This window comes from Oenanthe melanoleuca, chromosome 3, assembly GCF_029582105.1.
Source record: "Oenanthe melanoleuca isolate GR-GAL-2019-014 chromosome 3, OMel1.0, whole genome shotgun sequence".
Lineage (NCBI taxonomy): Eukaryota > Metazoa > Chordata > Aves > Passeriformes > Muscicapidae > Oenanthe > Oenanthe melanoleuca.
Window position 1 is genome coordinate 25,353,521 of NC_079336.1, and position 18,925 is coordinate 25,372,445.

The following is an 18,925-nucleotide window of genomic DNA, read 5'->3' on the forward strand; positions in this document are numbered from 1 at the left end:
ACAGGGGATGGGGAATGGGAACTGTGGTTAGTCCATGACATCTCTCTTCTGACCCTCACACTTTTGCTCTGTGTCAGGGCAGACCCCCCACAGGACACAGCTCCTGCCAGGAGCCTTCACAATAATGGAACAAACTCTGTCCAAAATGCCAGCAGACTGCTTACTGTGAGACAGTCATCTAAGGGCTGAATTTTAAATGCTTTTAATAACAAGAACAACAAGTAGGAACAGAACTGAGGTTAAAAAAAAATCCAACAACCCTTTGACCCCAGTAATGATGCTGACAAAAGAGGAAAAAACAACACAAGTTGTTCCCTGTCTTTATGCTTATGATGTCTCTGATGGAGGATGATCCTGCTAGAGACAGCCAGCACTCTCAGATCTGGAATTCATGAAATTGCACAGCAAAAGAAGCCATATGGCTCATTGAGATTTTGCCCTGAAGTTTCCATATTTATATCACAACAGCTTGACATGAGTGAAAACCCTGCTGATTCCTAAAGTGGAATAACACAAATAAGCTTAACACATGGCTCACAATCCTAAATGAAACCCTCAGATGATCTAGCAATGCAGTACTTAATTTTCTTTACCTGGAGAGGCATCTTTACCTTTGCATCTACCTTCTCTGCACTTTCTTTTCTCTTTATGCTCATTCAGGAGCCCATTTATCTGTTTTTCAGCTACACCTGCTTGAGTTTCTGCACATTGGAAAGAACTGTGCTTTGAGGAAACAGTTTTTTAAGATAAATCAGTGGGTTCAAGACAAATCTTTTTCCCCTTTGGTTCAATCTCTAATGGGAGCTTGCAAAACAGATTTCTGAGAAAATGAAAACCAGCTCACTGAAGTCTGGAATCATTACTGTTCTACTTGAATTTTTAGTTTCTTTTAAGATTATGATCTCTATCATCTCACTGCCATTATTGACAGAGTTGTTTTCTACCTCTTCACCCCAAACTTCCTCTTGCCTATTCACAAATATAGAATACAGATAAATATCTCCTCTAATTTTCTCACCCTGCAATTGCTTAAAAAATTTGTCCCCTTGATCAAATATTTGTTGTCTCTTTCCATGTTGTCTTTTCAGCAAAAGTCAGTGTGGTAATATCCCAAGGAAATCTAATGTTCCTAAGTCTTTTTTCCAATTTCCTAAGGATTATTTTATAAACTTTTATTGATCAAGCTATCTGTAGAATATATCCATCACAATATTTCTTTAAATGGTTGCCATTTCACTGTGCCTGATCCACTATCAATGAAGTTTTGTCTGTGACATTAATCAGATGTTAACCCCCAGGATGCTTATCTTCCTACCAGCAGTGCTGGGAAAACTCTGTCTAGGCTCCCACAGTTTTTGCCCCAGCTGCTGGACCCCTTAGTCACCTTTGATATGCTCTGGGTCTCTATGGGCATTGTCACTGGTGCTGTCATGGACAAGCAGCAGGAGTAAGCAAGCTCTGGTGATCAGCCAAACTCTGGAAATCTCTTTCCCACACACATTGAGATCTCTGACATGCAAATAAACTTCTCAGATATCGGGTCTGGTCACCTGGTACCACTCTGCTCAGAGAAGTGTCTTATCTGTTGTCAACCATTGCTTTATTTTAGTGGCAGAAATGAGGGTGTAAGAGTCAGGCTCAGACACCTGCCCTTCAGATAAAACCTCTGATCCAAGTAATCAGGTGGAATCCCCTTCCAGCCTTCACAGTTGTAGAGTCTCTTTCTCCCCATGCCTGAGTGTGTCCTCCACCTACCCTGATCTCCTCCCATCCTGCTGCAGTGGATATCAGGCTTTCTCTCTTCAGGGAGCCTAAGAAAAACTTCTCCATTTTCATTTTGTTATCACTGATCCTGTGTAATCTATTCTTATTTGCCAAGTCCTTCCCCAGGCAGCATGAAACTAAACCAGGATGCACGGCAAGGAACTCATGCACCTTCCTGCCATGGTGTTCTGCAAACAGGAGCATGAATCTTGCTCAAGGCAGCTCCCCAGATTTGAAAATACACCAAAGCTATTTCCTGACTAAAAATAAATTTTTCCCCTTTTTAAGGAATTAGGGAAAACAAATTGCTTCTTTCATTCTTACTATAGTAAAGTGAAATAGCACAAAGAAAAAATATAAAACCAAATTAACCTGACATTTATAAAGAATGGTAAATTAAAATATGGTCATAAAGTAGTTTACCAAATGAGGCTAAAGCACATGGAATGATGTTAGTTTCTATTAATATTATAATTTTTTTTAGTGCCTTATTTCAAACAATATTCAACACTCTTTAATTAGTCAGTCAATGTCTTTTTCCTCCCACCCATCTTTCATGCATATCATTGCATGAAAACTCTTTTCTTCTGCTGCTGTCAGAAATGGCAAAGATTTAATTTCCATTCCAACTGGAACATTGGTAAAATAAAAAGATATTAAAAGAGTAAGACTCTGTTCATCCCACTCAGTCCTTTTCTCTGATCCAATTAATTTTTAACTATCAATGTGGAGAATTAATAAGTAAAAAGGCTATTCCCTTACTCAATCACAACTGTAGATATTATCCTAATACATTTCTGTTAAGTAATTAATTATTAATGCTAATCAATACAAGAGGCAAGAAAATAAAATTGGATGAGTTCATGTAGATTTTTTTTGAAAAATGCATATTCACACAAAGATTAAGGTTGGGTAGGAGTAGGCTGGATAATAGTAGGCAGGTGGTTGCACACTTCCAAAACAGGTTCACTTGCTGCTGTTGCTCTTATATCAGCATTTTTTAAAGAAAGCTATAAAAAAGATGTATGGTTAAGGATAAATCAAACAGCAAACAGGTTATAGGTTGATTTTTTAAAATAAAAATAGCTTAGCCAGAAAAAAGTTTTTATGTTTTAAGCATTTTTTCTCTTTTTTAAATATTTGATTAAGAATTTCTATGCAAATGTTTTTGTACAAATGTTTTACTGTAGCTGATTGATTTCAATACATCTATTTTGTGCTAAACATGAAACTTGTCACTTGATCTGAAAAGTTTCTGAAACAACAGGTCTGTGATTGTCAACAGAAGGGAATGCTGTGCCAGGAAAACAGTTCCTAAACTGTCTTCTCTCACTGACATGTCAGAATTTTAAAATTCAGAGTTAAAAGTTAATGTTCACTAAACAGTTAAATGACAAAAAACAGAATGTCCAACAGATGAAATGTGAAAGAGTCGATCACAGAAATTTATTAAGTATTTATAAGTTCAGCTCATCTTTACAATTGTGCTTATTTCCTTTAGACAGATTTAACCTTTTTTCGTGTTCTTCAATTCTTGGCTACATATTATTGATTGCCTTTAATGGGCAACTAAAGGCCTCTCTACTAGAATAAACCTGAACAAATCTCAAAAATATATGCAGAAATTATTATATTAAACAGTCAGCTAAAGGAAAATTTCCTTTACAGTTGCACAATAACTTGCATTAAGTATTATATGCCCTTATCCAAATATAACCATATACTAATAGCATAGTATGCTTCTGTATTAACATACTATATATCAAACAATGAATAATTTATTTGGAAAACACTCTTTTTTTGTTGTTGTAGTTTAGGAGTGAGAAGCATATTGCATATTTAGAAATATCATTCTGCTGATGTTAATGAGTTTCCTTTTCTATTGTATTTGCTTCTAAGGTAGAATTTCTAAATACCATAAATGAACACTGAAAATAGATTTTATTTTGCTGAAAAAGTCTGTCCTATTAAGGCTATTACTAAAAGTCAAAAACCTAATTTATAAAAATTACATAGAAAATAAACTGCCTGATATAAATTTCTATTTCTTTATATGAAACTGTTGATATTTGTTTTATTTGCTCAACATAAATGTGTACATGAAATGTTTAGATATGTAGTACTGAAGTCTCCTATAATCAGAAGTGACATCCCTTCAACATTGCTATTCTTTAGGAAAAGAATCTAATAAATAAAACATTTGTTACTAACATTTCAAGGAATTAAAGCTGACAACAGTTTTCAAATTCAGCATTTTGCTGTAAAAGTATTGCCTGCAAAATGCATCTCATTTCAGACTGATGGTACAATTATGACAATATAGTGAAAATAAAATAACTACCAGAAAAACAAGGGTGTCGTTTGGACAGCAATTTCCTAAATTATAACAATTATTCTGGTAATGGTGTTAAATATGCATTCATGACAACAAGAAACTTCCAAGAACTAGCAAGCAGGTAGCAGCACCAACACTTGATTTTGTGATCATATCACTGCAACAGCTTTGTTTCAGTCTTTTTAAACTTACCTTTTAACAACAGAGCCGAAAGACCCTTCTAACATTGAAATGAATCACTATTCTTTTCCAAGATAAATTAAGTAAACTGAATTCTTTACAATAAAAATATATTTAATTATCGGAAATAACCCAGTGTGCAAAGGCACTATAAAGTTATATAAAGACATGCCTGCCCACCCTCCTCAATCTATGTGCAACTTACTGTTTTTCCAAAGATTATCCTTTTGAAATGAGGGGATACGAGAGTTTTATTTCAAAAGTGATTTGATCACTTCAGAGAAATATGTGGATTTGTTTCCATCACCTTTACCCAGCTCAGTAGCTCTTCCTCCTAAAGACTTTCACAGACTTACCATAAAATTCCAGGAAGTTAGATACCTAAAATTTGAGTTACTTGCAACTGTAAATATTAAATGTCTTAATGTTAAAGATAAAATTGTCTCTATTAAAAGTTCAAAACTTTAAGCTAAGATGTATCTCTATGTTTGTCATTAGTTTAAAAACTGCCTGCTTATCTTGATCTCCTATGGCATATAAGGAAAGAAAATATCTCCACAACTCAGATGATTAAAGACTAGTAAAAGTCAATAGAAAACCAGAAGTACCCTGGAGGTGGGTAGGAAATAGAAAAATAATTGAAGCATGCATATTTTTATATTACTTGAAATTAAGCTGAGTATTATACTATTTTAAAAACATAACAATTGTTTTCTTAAAAATTCAAGTTTATAGCAAATCTATTCTTTTCTTTGGGATACAAATTCTACTTTCCATTAAAGGAATTGCTTTGAGATTCTGTGTATAAACAATGGAAAGACATTTTCTCTGAAATCCATACTAATTGGAAATCATATACTTGTTTGTTTTTTATAAAGGAAGGATATTTGGAAAAAAATACTTAGCACTTTTCAAGTAAAATACACTTTTAAAATTATAGATGATAATGCAGAGCATGCAACAATGCTAAAATAAAGTATGAGAAAGACCCACATCACAAATTTTAAAATGAAGAACACACAGAGATGTATATATTATTGCTCCATACCTGTATAAATTTCTGTAAAAATTTAAGAAAGCAGAGGTTGAATATATTATTTAGGTGCAGTTTTTTTTCTTCAAAATATACAAGTTTGTAATGAACAAACATGACAATAAATCTGTATCCACATCTGTGCATTTCACATTTCACATAGAAATATGCTTCATTCTTTCTCAGAAACCTAAAGAAAAATTCTATTATGGAAAACAATTAAAAATTTATTTCTGACTGAAATATATAGGAATTTTTTTTTTTTTCATTCTTTATTTTACCTTCAACAACATTCAATTGAAATTAATATTATGTGTGGAAAACTTACAGAAAACTTACATCAAACTTAAGTTTTCCTTATGGCTTAGGACTTGTAGGTGCCAATAATGAGTTGCAATAATAGCTGCCTTTAGTTCTGGTGATCAAAGTCTTCTTTGTTGCAAGATCACACTTTCTTTTCTTAAAATTTGAGTGATTAGATAGATATTATTTATAGCATTTGATACCAAGATTATAATGTTAATAATTTTTTTTTTTTTTGCATTGGCAGATGACCTAATGCTATAAATAGGCTCACTATGTAGAAAAATAAAGCTAAAAACTATTGCATCAGTAGGCAAAAAAACCCCTCTGAAATTTGGTGAACTTTTCTTTGACCAGCAGCAATGCCTTCATAGTTTGCAGGGCATGTTTCAAGTCTTTACAAATGTTGGTTTGCAGATACTTTCTGGATAACTAGGGCCAGATTTCCATTTGCAATGAATAGAACTTGTATCATCTCCATAACTGAAATCTGCTTCCTGAATAGAGGATCTTGCACACCATTCCCACAGAATGACTGATGAAATTCAAACCCCTTATCAGCTGCAGGTGACTGGATTTACACATGAAGTATTCCCAGATCACTCATGGCTGTAAAGGTCTAGAGAATTTTTCTTGTGGATCAAGATGTGTCCCAAGGTGCAAAGTAAAAACAGAGCTGAAACTGCAGCACTTACCACACTGAATCTGTACAGACAGAGTTAAGCAAACATGGTTTTTAGTGATGCCTTTGTGTTCTCAGTGCTGTTCTGAAAGGCCACAGCTCCCCTACAGACCTTGGCATATCTGCCAGACTTTTGTGGATATCTAACACACCCCAAAGTACCTAAACAGCCACTAGAAATGGCTGGGAAAAAGCCTTTCACTCTGAATTGTTTCATTTTGGAGACAGAGGCAGCTGAGTATTCATCTAGATGACAGCTTTTAGGAGAAATACATAACCCAATAGAAATATCAGAAAAAAGTTCCAAAGTCCTGCAGTGAATTCATATACAAGCCAACAGCAAGTCCCAGCTCATACTGATTTCCATTTAGGCATTACATATCCCTTATTGTTCAGAGGCAATGCATGTTTTCTAGAAAATATAATCCAAATACTTCCCCTCTGCTTCTCTTCCTTCAAAAAGCTCCTATGTGATGCAGATTGCCCTTCATATATCCATGCATCAGTTTATTTTTTCCCCTAAATAAAATTTTATTTGGTTGTTCAGTGTCAAGAAGGTGGCAAAACAAGATAAAATCTGATGTTGAACAAAATGTAATGGTTTATGGTCTAACACAGAGTTATGCTAGAAAGAGCCAGAGGTCTTGCAAACCTGCCTGTCTGCATGGGCTTGGCTCAGGAAAGACTGAGGTTTGGCCTATGAGCACTGCTCCATTGTCTCTCCTCTAGCTTTTTGCCTTCATGAGCACTTACAATTCTAACTTATTATTTGTTCTGTAATTAGCTGTTCCCATAATAGAGTGTCCTGTGATGAAATCTGCATTATTACTCTTGTTTCTCAATAGACTTAAGCATTTTTTTTGCTGAGTTGTGTTTCCTTCCTAGTTTACTTTCTTTTGCAGCATGTTTGATGGCCAATTACCATTTTTGCTTTGATCTTAATTGGAACACATTTGGAGACTTGTGTCATTAAGGCTGCAAGAAAAAAGTAGACATTTCCTCAGAACTGAATTTCAATTTTCCTCTGCCATTGCATATGTTTGATTTAAAAGGTCATACCTATTAGCAACATCTAGACAAAATACATACACTGGATTTTTTAAATGAGTCATGTAAATAATTTGGATCAAATGATAAAAGTTTTTGTTCCATTTATTAAAAACGAGTTACTAAATAACTCCTATTTTTTCTCTTTTTTCTAAGGAAAAAAAAAAAACATTTTTAATGGGACAACTCAGTATTTTCTGATAGAGCCATGAGAGCTTTCCTTCTACCATCTGTGAAGTTGTTAGGCCCCTAAATGAGATACAGCCTCACCATTTATTTCTCACTCCTTGTGCTCTCTGCCCAAGGACTTAACATCAATTCTGTAATAACTGTCATTCTGCTATAGGCTTCCATTTTAGAATCAATATCATAATAGAAAAGTTATTATAATAACTTCCCAGCTAGGACACTCTAATGGAATCAAACTCTTAATAATATCAAGAATATTAAAATATGTTATTTGTCTTGCACCCAAATCAAGTTTTCCTTCCTTCCTTCCTTCCTTCCTTCCTTCCTTCCTTCCTTCCTTCCTTCCTTCCTTCCTTCCTTCCTTCCTTCCTTCCTTCCAATACACATGGCTATCACTATTGTACCTCAGCTATGATAGAAAACAGGTGGAAGTGGAGATATTTCTAAAATGCATATTTGCAGGTACTGATATATTACAACCAAGCAGAAGCAACTGTACCAGACATTAGGAATAAGTCCTGTACACAAAGAAATCACAGTGCAGTACATGTAAGTGGCAGGATGACCATTTCAGCTTTAAAGCATGAGGTGTGATAATGGTTGTACTATTCAGGTTAGAGGCAGAACACTGCTGAAAGCTGACAGAGACAGAAAACTGGACTTTAATAAGTGGATTGTCATATTTGAGTAATAGAACATGTTCACAAATACATACAATATTTCTGGCATAATATAATATAACTATTATAAATGGCAGAAGCATATTATACAGACCTAGATGCTATATTTTTTTTCTCTGTTTAACCTTTGTCACAGCACAGGCTCAGTGGGGCTCAGTAACTTCCAGGATTTCTGTGGGTTTACACAGGAATCTCTCTCTCTAACCAGATTAATAACACAATATGGCATAGATTTTCTTCTGTTAATTAAATCTTGAGCTTCTCCAAATCAAGGTCAAAAGAATTATGATATAAAAGTACAGGAACTTTGAAGTTCATTATATTGTACCATATTGTGACCAGGTAAAACTCAATGATTTTGGAAAACAGAAAATCAATTTTCAACTCCACAAGGATAAGGAAATACTTATGATTTCCTAATCATACTAAATATGATAGATTTCATATTTAGTAATTAAAACATTATTAGATGTTGACAAGGATGTTATTTCATATCTGAAAGTTTTATAGGTTTATTCCATTTTGTCTTGAACTATGCATAGGTGGACAGCTAGTACCCTCAAACTGTTAGTCTGAACATTTGGGAAGCCAAAAGTAGTAATTTCAATAGCAAAAATTCCAATGAAATACTAGAATTTATAAAAAGACCATGATCTACATGGGAGGAAATCTACTCTCAGGGCAACAGTGATAGAGAGGAATGCATTAGTTTTGTTACCAGTAGCATCAAAAGATATAATTCTCCAGTGCTCTCTAACCACTTTATGAAAATTGGATTTTCTAAAGAAGAGTTGGTGTCCATAGGAGAAGTAAAACTTCATTCACATATCAAACTGGTAATTTTCACAACCTGGACTAGAGACATTTGAAGAAAAGTCTAGATATATATCACTGCCCAAGTATTATTTTCTTTTTAAAGCCTTTGATGTCTTCCATTATTTTATTCAAGCCAATGGAATGAGTTAATACATTTTTTCTAAATAGACACATCTGGGCTTTAAAAAACCCAAACAACGAAACTCACTGCTCCTCCCAAGAAAAATGCAAGAAACTATGAGTACACAATAATGCTTTAATTAAATTTCTGATGAATTTTCATATTTATATACAACTAGTATAAAAGCTTTTAAAACATAAAAGTACCCATTCAGGATATTATAAAATTTGCCACACATAAAAATGAATAGCATCTCTCCTGCTGTCAGAAGACTTGAAATGTGAAGAAAGCAAAAATTTGCTATTACTTTTTAAAAAATATGAAGAAATGAAGAGGAAGAAAAAAAGATAAAATCAAAACTTTCTGGTCATAGTTTTCCTTAGTCTCCTTGTCAAAATAAACAAATAAAAATAGTCACGGAAATAAAAACAAAAGCAAGATAAATGTATGCAAGCCAGTTTCTATACAAAGAATCAATTTCTAGCGGGCTGTCTTTTGTATGAATGCACCTGAATGTCAAAATCATGCTCTGAACTCCTTATTTTCACATTCTATATAGTAAAGCTCTGCTGTACGTCTCCTGAACAACTGGTATATGTTCCTGATATATGTTCCTAGTAATAGTGCATGCCCTTCAAGTCAGATTTTGTGATGGAACAATCAAATCATTGCAATATACTATGGAAATTAACTTCATATTGTTTTCCAGATAAACGACAGTGTTCATAGTACTGCATTTACTGTTTTCCACTGGGAATATCAAAAGCAAGAAAATCTGTGAAAATACCCAAAACAAAACAGGTGCTCCTACATAATTTTTGCCATTGACATCATGTATGTTCTTTCTTAACTAACTAATTCTGTAATCTGTAATTAGAGCACACAAAGCTGTTCATTAAAATACCCTGAATATATCCAGACAATTAGAAAACATAGTTTAACTAACCATTATGTTGGCTTACTGTGAATCTGTTAAAGGCTACATTTACAGCAGTTTAACACTAAATAAACAGATGGTGTGAGACAGAGGTAGTGTTTCCATATTAGACTAAATCTTCTTTTATTTATACCCATATAAATCTAGGCAAAATCAGTATAAGAATTTGATCTTGCAAGGCATTTAATAAAGCCATAAAGAAGTAAACAGCCCTGAACATCCTCTACCAAAAATATTATCGTATGATGGAATCACAGAATCATTTAGGTTGGACTTAAATGACCTTTAAGGCCATCTAGACCAATCACCACCTTGTCAATTAAACCACAGCACCAAGTGCCATGTCCAGCCTTTTCTTGAACACCTCCTGGGATGGCAATGCTGGTACTTCCCTGGAGTGCCCATTTCAATGCTTAATCACCCTTTCAGTGAAGAAATTCTTCCTGGTGTTAAACCTGAACCTTCCCTTGTTCTGTTGCCCTGCTTGGGAGAAGAGGGCAATTCCCACCTTGGTACAATCCCTTTATAGGAAGTTGTAGAGAGTGATAAGGTCACCCCTGAGCCTTCTCCTCTATAAGCTAAGCAACCCCAGCTCCCTCAGCCACCCCTATGACTTACACTCCAAAATTTTCACAGGCTCTTTTCCCCTCATCTGCACATGCTCCAGCCCCTCAATGTCCTTCTTGCAGTGAGGGCCCAGACCTGGACACAGCACTCGAGCTGTGGCCTCACCAGTGCCAGAGGGACAATCCCTGCCCTGCTCCTGCTGGCCACACCACTGCTGGTATAGGCCAGGATGCCATTGGCCTTCTTGGCCACCTGGGCACAAACACTCTGGCTCATGTTCAAACTCTGTCAACCCCAAGGTTCTTTTCTGCTGGACAGCTTTCCAGCCACTCTGCCCACAGCCTGTGGGGATGAATAGGGTTGCTGTGAACAAAGTGCAGGACCCTTCACTCTGTCTTATTGAGCCTCTCATTGAACCTCATACCTCATACCCCTGACCTTGGCCCACTGAACCAGCCTGTCCTGATCCCTCTGCAGAGCCATCCCAACTTCCAACAGATCAGCAATCCCATCCAATTTGGTGCCATCTGCAAAGTGGCTGAGGGTGCCCTTTGGCCCTTCTCGTAGATAATTGACAGAGATATTAAACAGGACTGGAGCCAATACTGAGTTCCTGGGGAACCCCACTGGAGACCAGCCATCACATGGATGTGACTCCATTCACCACCACTCTGAGCCTGGCCATCCAGCCAGTTCTCAACCCAGTGAAGAGTGCTCCTGTCTTAGCCATGGATTACCAGCTTCTCCAGGAGTATGCTTTAGAGACAGGGTCAGAGGCTTTAATGAAGTACAGGTAGACAACAGCCACAGCCTTCCTGTCACCCACCAGGGGGTCACCTGGTCATGAAAGGAGATCAGATTGGTCAAGCAGGACCTGTCTATCCTAAACCCTCGTGTCTGGGCCTGATGCCCTGGTTGTCCTGTGTGTCATGTGATCACACTCAATATTTTCCATAACCTTGTGCCATTTCCATAACAGGTGCAGAGGCCAGGATGACAAACCTGTAATTCCCTGAATCCTCCTTCCAACCCATCCTGAGAATGGGCATCACACTGGTCAACCTCCAGTCATCTGCCACTTCCCAGCTGGCCAGAACTGATGACAAATTATGGAGAGTGTCTTGGTGAGCTCTTCTGGCAGCTCCTTACTACCCTCAGGTGGATCCCATCTGGCCTCATAGACTTGTGAGAGTCTCAGTGGCACAGCAGACCATTAAATACTTGCTCCTGTAATGTTCTCAGAGCATCTCAGTTACATTTTATGAGTCTTGCCAGCAGGGCTTACCTTTTCCATTGAGGGTATGAGACATTGCTAGACTCTTGAAGGATGACTACAGAAAGGTTGACTTGCTGAATTTTTAATTACTTACTTAAATATCTTACTGAATATCAAAGTCCACTGGAAATCTGGTTCCTTTCATAAGACATACACAATTTCTTACCATGTACTGAAAATTATTTTACATCTTTCTGCACAGAGGCAATTCTGATACTGCAGTAATCTTTTACTTGCTATCGTACTGGATTTTATTCAGTAGTCCATAAATTAAAATTAACAAAAATGACAAACTAAATTTTGACCATTAATTAAAATAATAAGAACAAACATGAGTGTTTGTTCATGACCTCATGAATAATGAATTTTATCCAGCCGTCTTCCCTAAAGGGGAAAAGTCCAGCTGTCTCAACATACCAGGAAAATTGCCTTTTAATGATTGTTCTGGAATCCTAAGTAAGTATCATTATATTGAGCTGCTGGAGGAAAAATGTGTTTATATTTAATTTATAAATCAATAGGTGCTTTCAATTGAGACTATCACTTGAACTAGATTTTCTCAAGAACACCACACGATTTGTTACTTTAAATTATTTTAGCAGTAAGTGTTTAAAATTTAACCTCAAAATTTCTATGAAAAAGGTCACAATAACCTTTGCAATTTAAGCTTATTTATTTTAAAACCATCAACCAAAGAGAAATAATCACACAGTTTCTGGATTCCAAGATAGATATAATTTTTTTTTTAAATTATTAAATAATGTAGAGAATGCAAATGAAATTGGAGAGAAAACTGCAGAAAATCAACCAATCTTTGTGATGGCAGCTAAATGGCTATATACCTCCTATTATCTATGTAAGCAATTTTATTCTGTTAACAACCAGCTTTTAAAGTACCAATTTTGTTTAATAAAGAAATACACCTTGCAGATGTATAAACAATGTTCCCTTCACCTTACTTGCAGCTGAAGGCATATATGGCTGGTCCATTGAAAATTTTGTTTGGGAAAGTGAAGGACTACTCATGCTGTAGGAAGACTGAAATGCATTTAGACAAGTGACAGAAATACCTTCTAAAGTTAATTATGTTTACTTTGCCCTCTCCCTTGGTGTTCATTACCTTTAAACGGAGCCACACATTGGCAGAAATAATTACCAGGCTGGTCAATGCAGGTGGCTCCATTCTTGCAGGGAAATGAAGCACACTCATCTATATCTGTTTCACATCTTGCACCTTTGAAAAGATGAAAATTTTGAACACTTACCAAAAAAAAAAAAAAAAAAAAAAAAATCAGCTGCCAATTTCTAATTCATTTCTACCACAAAAATTTCAAACAACTTGTCAAGAAAAGCTAACATGCATCAGGCAAATAAACAGCCACACTACTCATATCAGCATCCATTTTGTTCTTATAACCATAAATAAATCCCAACTGATTTCTGAGTTGCTAAATGGTAACTAATCTTCCTTATGTATGTAAGCTTTGAAGGCCTTTTTAAATTCAGACTAATTTATCTTGTGCTATGTAGTTTACAGATGCAGTTGGCAGTTCAGTTTGTTGGAATGCAAATTAAACATTAGACCAGGGAAGGTAAAGAGAAATGACAATAAAACACAAGCAAATTAGTTAATAATATCTTAATGGATGCTTTGTGGACTGCCAGGCTGTGGAAAATAAGGTTAACTAAGAAAGCAGCTCACCAGTAAAACCAGGTAAACAGACACATTTATAGCCACCAATAAGGTCTGCACATGATGCATTATGAAGACATGGAGAAGACTGACATTCATTTATATTTGCTTCACAAGTTGTACCTATGAATACAGAATCAAGGAAAGGGAAAAAAAGTTGTTCCATGGCACCTTTAGATAAAGACCAAAATTTCTTCTAACTGAATATGACTCATATATCAGAATCTATTTGACACACTTTTATACTCAAATCTGGGTGTTCATGACAGATGTTCATCTTCTGGATGTTTGTTTACTAATTTTTCAAAGATATTAAAAGTCATCGAATAGTTTATTAGGCTTAAAGCAGACAGTTTTCTTATTATATAAATATAGAAGAGCAGAAGCCAAATTACATTAAGTATAATATATTGCATTGCAGTGGTGTGAGAGGAAATATTTCTTATGCTCATGGTAAGGCAAAATATGTACTCCCAGAAAACTGTTAAAAAAATTCTGTTACAGACAAGAAGAAAATTCCAATCTAAATTGTAAAAAACCCACATAACTACTCAAAGTATAAAAATACTTTACTGCTAATATTTTTCAGTGAACCAAATTCTTTACCATTTGAAGAATAAATGAAAAATTGCATCAATTGCATGATTTGGGAAGTTAAGAGCATTCAAAGAAATAAAAATGCAAGCAATAATTTTTCTGAATATATGAGTGGCAGAAATGTACTATTTTGCAGTGGAACATTTGAATTATGGATTGATTTGTATTTTAATGATTAAAAATCCATGATGTTTAAAAAACGGTTCTTTAAAAAGAAAATGGACTTTAAATTCCTTACATAAGCTCAAAGCAAAGCTGCAGCTATTGATGCATCTACTTATCAAAGCAATTAATTTTTCTTATAAATTATACAAATATGCCAAAACCTTTACCACATAGTTGGATTTTTTTCTCTGAATTTGAGGATATTTTTTTCAATTTAAAGCATTTAAAAAGCTTGCAGAAAGCAGTATCTCCTATTTGCAGAATTTCACTGAACATCACAGATCCATTCTCAACTGCCAAGACACCAATTGGCAGAAAACACCTAATTCCATGCTATAATGAAAACAAAATAGGTAATTTAGTCAAGATACACTTCTTCTAACTGTCATGTTTATGACTTCAGATGACACCCATATATGAATACATGCATCTCATCTGATATGTTCAAAAAAAATGGTGTAAAACTCCGAGGAGGTTTACAAAGTTATCATTCTGGGGATTTTTTTATACCTTCAAACCCATCCTGACAGATGCAACTGAAGGCATTCAGGTGATCAACACAAGTAGCTCCATTGTGACAAGGGTCACTAAGACACTCATCCACTTCAATCTCGCAGGTATGACCTGGAAACAAGTGAAGGATCCATTTCATTAGGAACACACCACTGCTGAGTCATCACTGCAGTCAGCAACAAAAAATGAAATAACTGAGCTGAGGGACAGGGAGCTGTTACCAATGACACATAAATTGTCTTTGGGGAATTAATTTCTTGTTGATTTAAGGAAAAAACAGATTATAATGTACAATAAAGATTTTATAGAGTCCCTTATAGATGTACTCAAAAACTTGCATTTTTCATATTTTAAGGACAAGAAAGCCTTGAGTTTTCCTGAAACATCAGAAGTGTAAATTTGGTTTCCAAGAAAAAAAATACAATATTTATAGTATTATTTCTTCATTATTTAATAATTTATGAATTTATTTTAAAGATCTCTGTGGGAAATATTGGGAAATGCTTTACTTATGGACAAATATTTTCATATCTTGGAAAAAACTAAAAGTCAGAAAGATATTGGCATGTATTTATAAATATTCAGAGTAAAAAAAATGATGCTGATTTCTAGTTGTAAATGATGTATCTAATATTTTTTCTGACATAAAATTCATTGCTGTTAATGCTTCGAGATAGATAAAGCTCCTGATTGCTTCTGAGGAATTTTGAGAGTTTTAATTTACCACAGAAAAAATATAAAAATACTGATCCACTGGTATGTAGATATGAGTATAATAATTTAAACAAATTTTTAAATAAAAAGCGATCTCACCAAGGATTATCACAAGCAACATAATACAAATTTACTTCTTCTTCTTCTTCTTCTTCTTCTTCTTCTTATTATTATTATTATTAATAATAATAATAATAATAATAATAATAATAATAACCAGCCATAGAGACAGGAGAAAGCATTTCATTGCATTAAAGAAGCAAATACTCTAGCTTTTAAATTACAGATTATTCCATCTAAATCAATGCCTATGTAAGGATGTAGAACAGCAAGTTAAGAGGTATGCAGTCTTCTCAAGACCTCAATTCCTCTGTTTGTTTGTGTCCTCCTTGACTACAGAGGGAGACTTTTTGTTGTCTTATTCCTGCCTTTGGAGCCCTGTCAAAGTCCCTGGAGTTAGACAGGATAGATCTGGGTAGCATAGCTGATCTGCCACTCAGGGAATTCCTACTGCCCTTAATTATTTCACCACATAGTTGTTCAAAAATACCTGTATATGTATCTAGAAAGAATGTTTTTTTACACTGTTGTTTATACCATGTCAGTATGCTGACATAGCCAAACTAATTTTAATCTAGTCAGTCTAATGACAGTGGCCTGCAGGGTAGATGCAAATATGAGTAGTTAAACCTGCCCAGGATTTTGGATGTATGTTTGGCAATTGAGACCCTTGTTACTGCAGCCTTATTATTACAGAGAGCACAAAGGAGATAAATTAAGGCCAACTTGCATATGGCTGGGAGTTCAAATCACATCAGTGTAAGACAGACACCATGTCTAAAATAGTATAAAGAGTAATTGGAGTGGAAATAGTCCCTTGTAGTCAGTATTTTTTACAGCTGAATACTCTTACTCAGCCAAGTGCTTTTGTGTGCCAGGAAACAAAAGTTGTTTCTGCCTGACTCAGAGGCACACAGCAAAAATATCTATTGCTGTTTTTGAACAAACTTATTTTCTCTGACTGACTGAAACATGTTAAACACCACTTCTGTGAACTCACCTATAAAGCCAGGTGCACAGAAACAAAGATAGCCACCCACAATGTCTCTACAGATGCTGGAGGCTCCACATGGTTGTGATAGGCAGGCAGAAACATCTGCTTCACATAACTCACCAGTAAAACCTGTCAAAAAACAGAGAAACAGAATACTTATTACATTTAGTCTGAGAAAACAGACTAGTGATAGACCAATGAAATGTTTTATTATGTTTTAAAATCTTATTTAGGATAGGGTAAAATATTACAGTTTCCTTGAAAGTTTCAGTTTCATATACAAAACAACTCTAAATGGAGCAAAGTCATAGTGACAAAGTCAATGATAAAGCTGTACTTTAAATTATAATAAAAACTATTCAAAATACAGTGGGTATTAAGGAAATAATTTTCATTGATTATGGCACTTTTGAACACACACAGTAAATAATTACAAGTAAATATTCTTTGTATGACTGAATTTTTTTTCAAACCAAATAAATATATGTAACTAAGTGATATAAAGCAGTTGAAAAATCAATCCATGTGTGTGGAGCTAGTATCCAAATGCTGAATATAAATGCAAAGTTTCAAATTTTAGACATTTTGGTTTGGCCATAAAACTGAGTGAGCTAAAGCATAATAAGTACAGTTTTCTGGTCTCCTATTAGCTGAGCATTTAAAAATTTTCTAAATATTTTTAGAGCAACAAAGATCAAAATAGACTGGACCAATTTATAATAATTTAACAAGTGCGGCATGAAAAGCCACTAAATACTTAAACCAGAGATTTGGTTCAGTGAGTTAAATCTAATGAATTCCAGTGTCTTACAAACTTAGATACCAAATCTGGCTGAAGATCTGAGTTACACATTTAATTAAAATATATATTTATAAAGTAAAGCCATGCTTCAGTAGCATAGGTATTGATATGACAGATTCCAGTGTGACATTGAGTTACCCCACATCTGATTTTGTATTAGTCAAATTTTTAGACAGAAAGGAAGACTCTTAGGTCAAATATTCAAATAAATCTGTATTCCTACACTATACCACAAAAAGTAAGCATAATCTTGTTTTAATAGTGTTTATTAAGTGCAATTGAATATAATGATTACAAAATTTCAAAAGTTCAGTATTGCTTGGACATAATCTTTAAACTAAAGGAAATGTAAACTGTGTTCTTAAGGCATGACTGAAGACCTCCTGCTCTGGAAGATTTTTTAACTTTTGAACATCTTGTTACATGAGGGAAGACAGCAGCTTCTGACCATCAGGGTAAATTGCTGGAACATGCTGCACTTTACAAATTCTGGCTTGTTGAACAACCCTTTGAGGCACAAATACAAGGCAATGAATATTAAAACTGCCCTACACATGCAGTCATTTTCATTTCTAAATCAGTAGATGCAGAAAAGTGACTTTAAGCTATGTTTCAATTCCACCCTAAACACCAGCTGTGCAACATTCTTGCACAGCTGAAGTTTTCCTCTTTGTTGATTGCCATTAAAAATTTAAGTCTCTCATTTTGCCTTTGTAAATATCTTTAAACATCTGCATAATGAAGTACTACATAAACCAAATATAAAAAATTATGATAAAGAAATAAAATGGAAATGTTGATCAGTGAAGATAAGAGCTATGCACACATATATCTATAGTTGTTTTATGTGAGATCTTCATCTAAGTAGAAATAATGAATATAGAAAAGCCAATAGTTTTTTTTCCGTGATGAAATAAAAATTATTATTAATAATAAATTTATAGATTTGACATAAATGTCTTAATTTATGTATCCTTTTATTTCTGTGTTTTGAATTAATTGTTGAAGTGTTACAGCATAGATTATTGGGCTTTGAGCAACCTGATCTACTTAAAGAAGGCACTATACTGAGAACTAAGAAGAACAAAAGGTAGTGGTTTCAGGGCTCAATTTTAATATTAAACATGGTTATGTATAAGGTTTCTCATCAAAACAAATTCAGTTGCAGTACTTAAGAATATACTATTTCCTACAAAAAGAAATGAGCACATTTTGATTTAGTTTTCTGTTACAGATATCCAAAAGGTACTTCATAAACTTAGATAAGGAAAATTTAGCAACAGAATATTTAACTTTTTTTAAAATGCCACATTTACATTCTTGAGACATTTCATTTTGACAAACCCAAATGCCTCATGACAAAAGTGATTTTTACTAGTCAGAGTGTGACACTTAAACTCTCCAGGGAGATCACTGAATTGTGATCAATTCTGACATAGTCCAGCCACACAGTGATT

General features: G+C 34.6%; 1 protein-coding gene across 1 annotated transcript in view; it reads right to left on the reverse strand.

Moving 5' to 3' along the window:
* The window catches only part of EYS (eyes shut homolog), a 674,079-nt gene that overhangs the window by 459,922 nt on the left and 195,232 nt on the right, over window positions 1–18,925 (reverse strand). The window contains exons 15-18 of the mRNA XM_056488606.1: window positions 16,673–16,795; window positions 14,896–15,009; window positions 13,633–13,746; window positions 13,051–13,164 (exon numbers count right to left, since the gene is read on the reverse strand). Of these exons, the coding sequence (XP_056344581.1) occupies window positions 13,051–13,164; window positions 13,633–13,746; window positions 14,896–15,009; window positions 16,673–16,795 (465 nt within the window). The remainder of the gene's footprint in view (window positions 1–13,050; window positions 13,165–13,632; window positions 13,747–14,895; window positions 15,010–16,672; window positions 16,796–18,925) is intronic.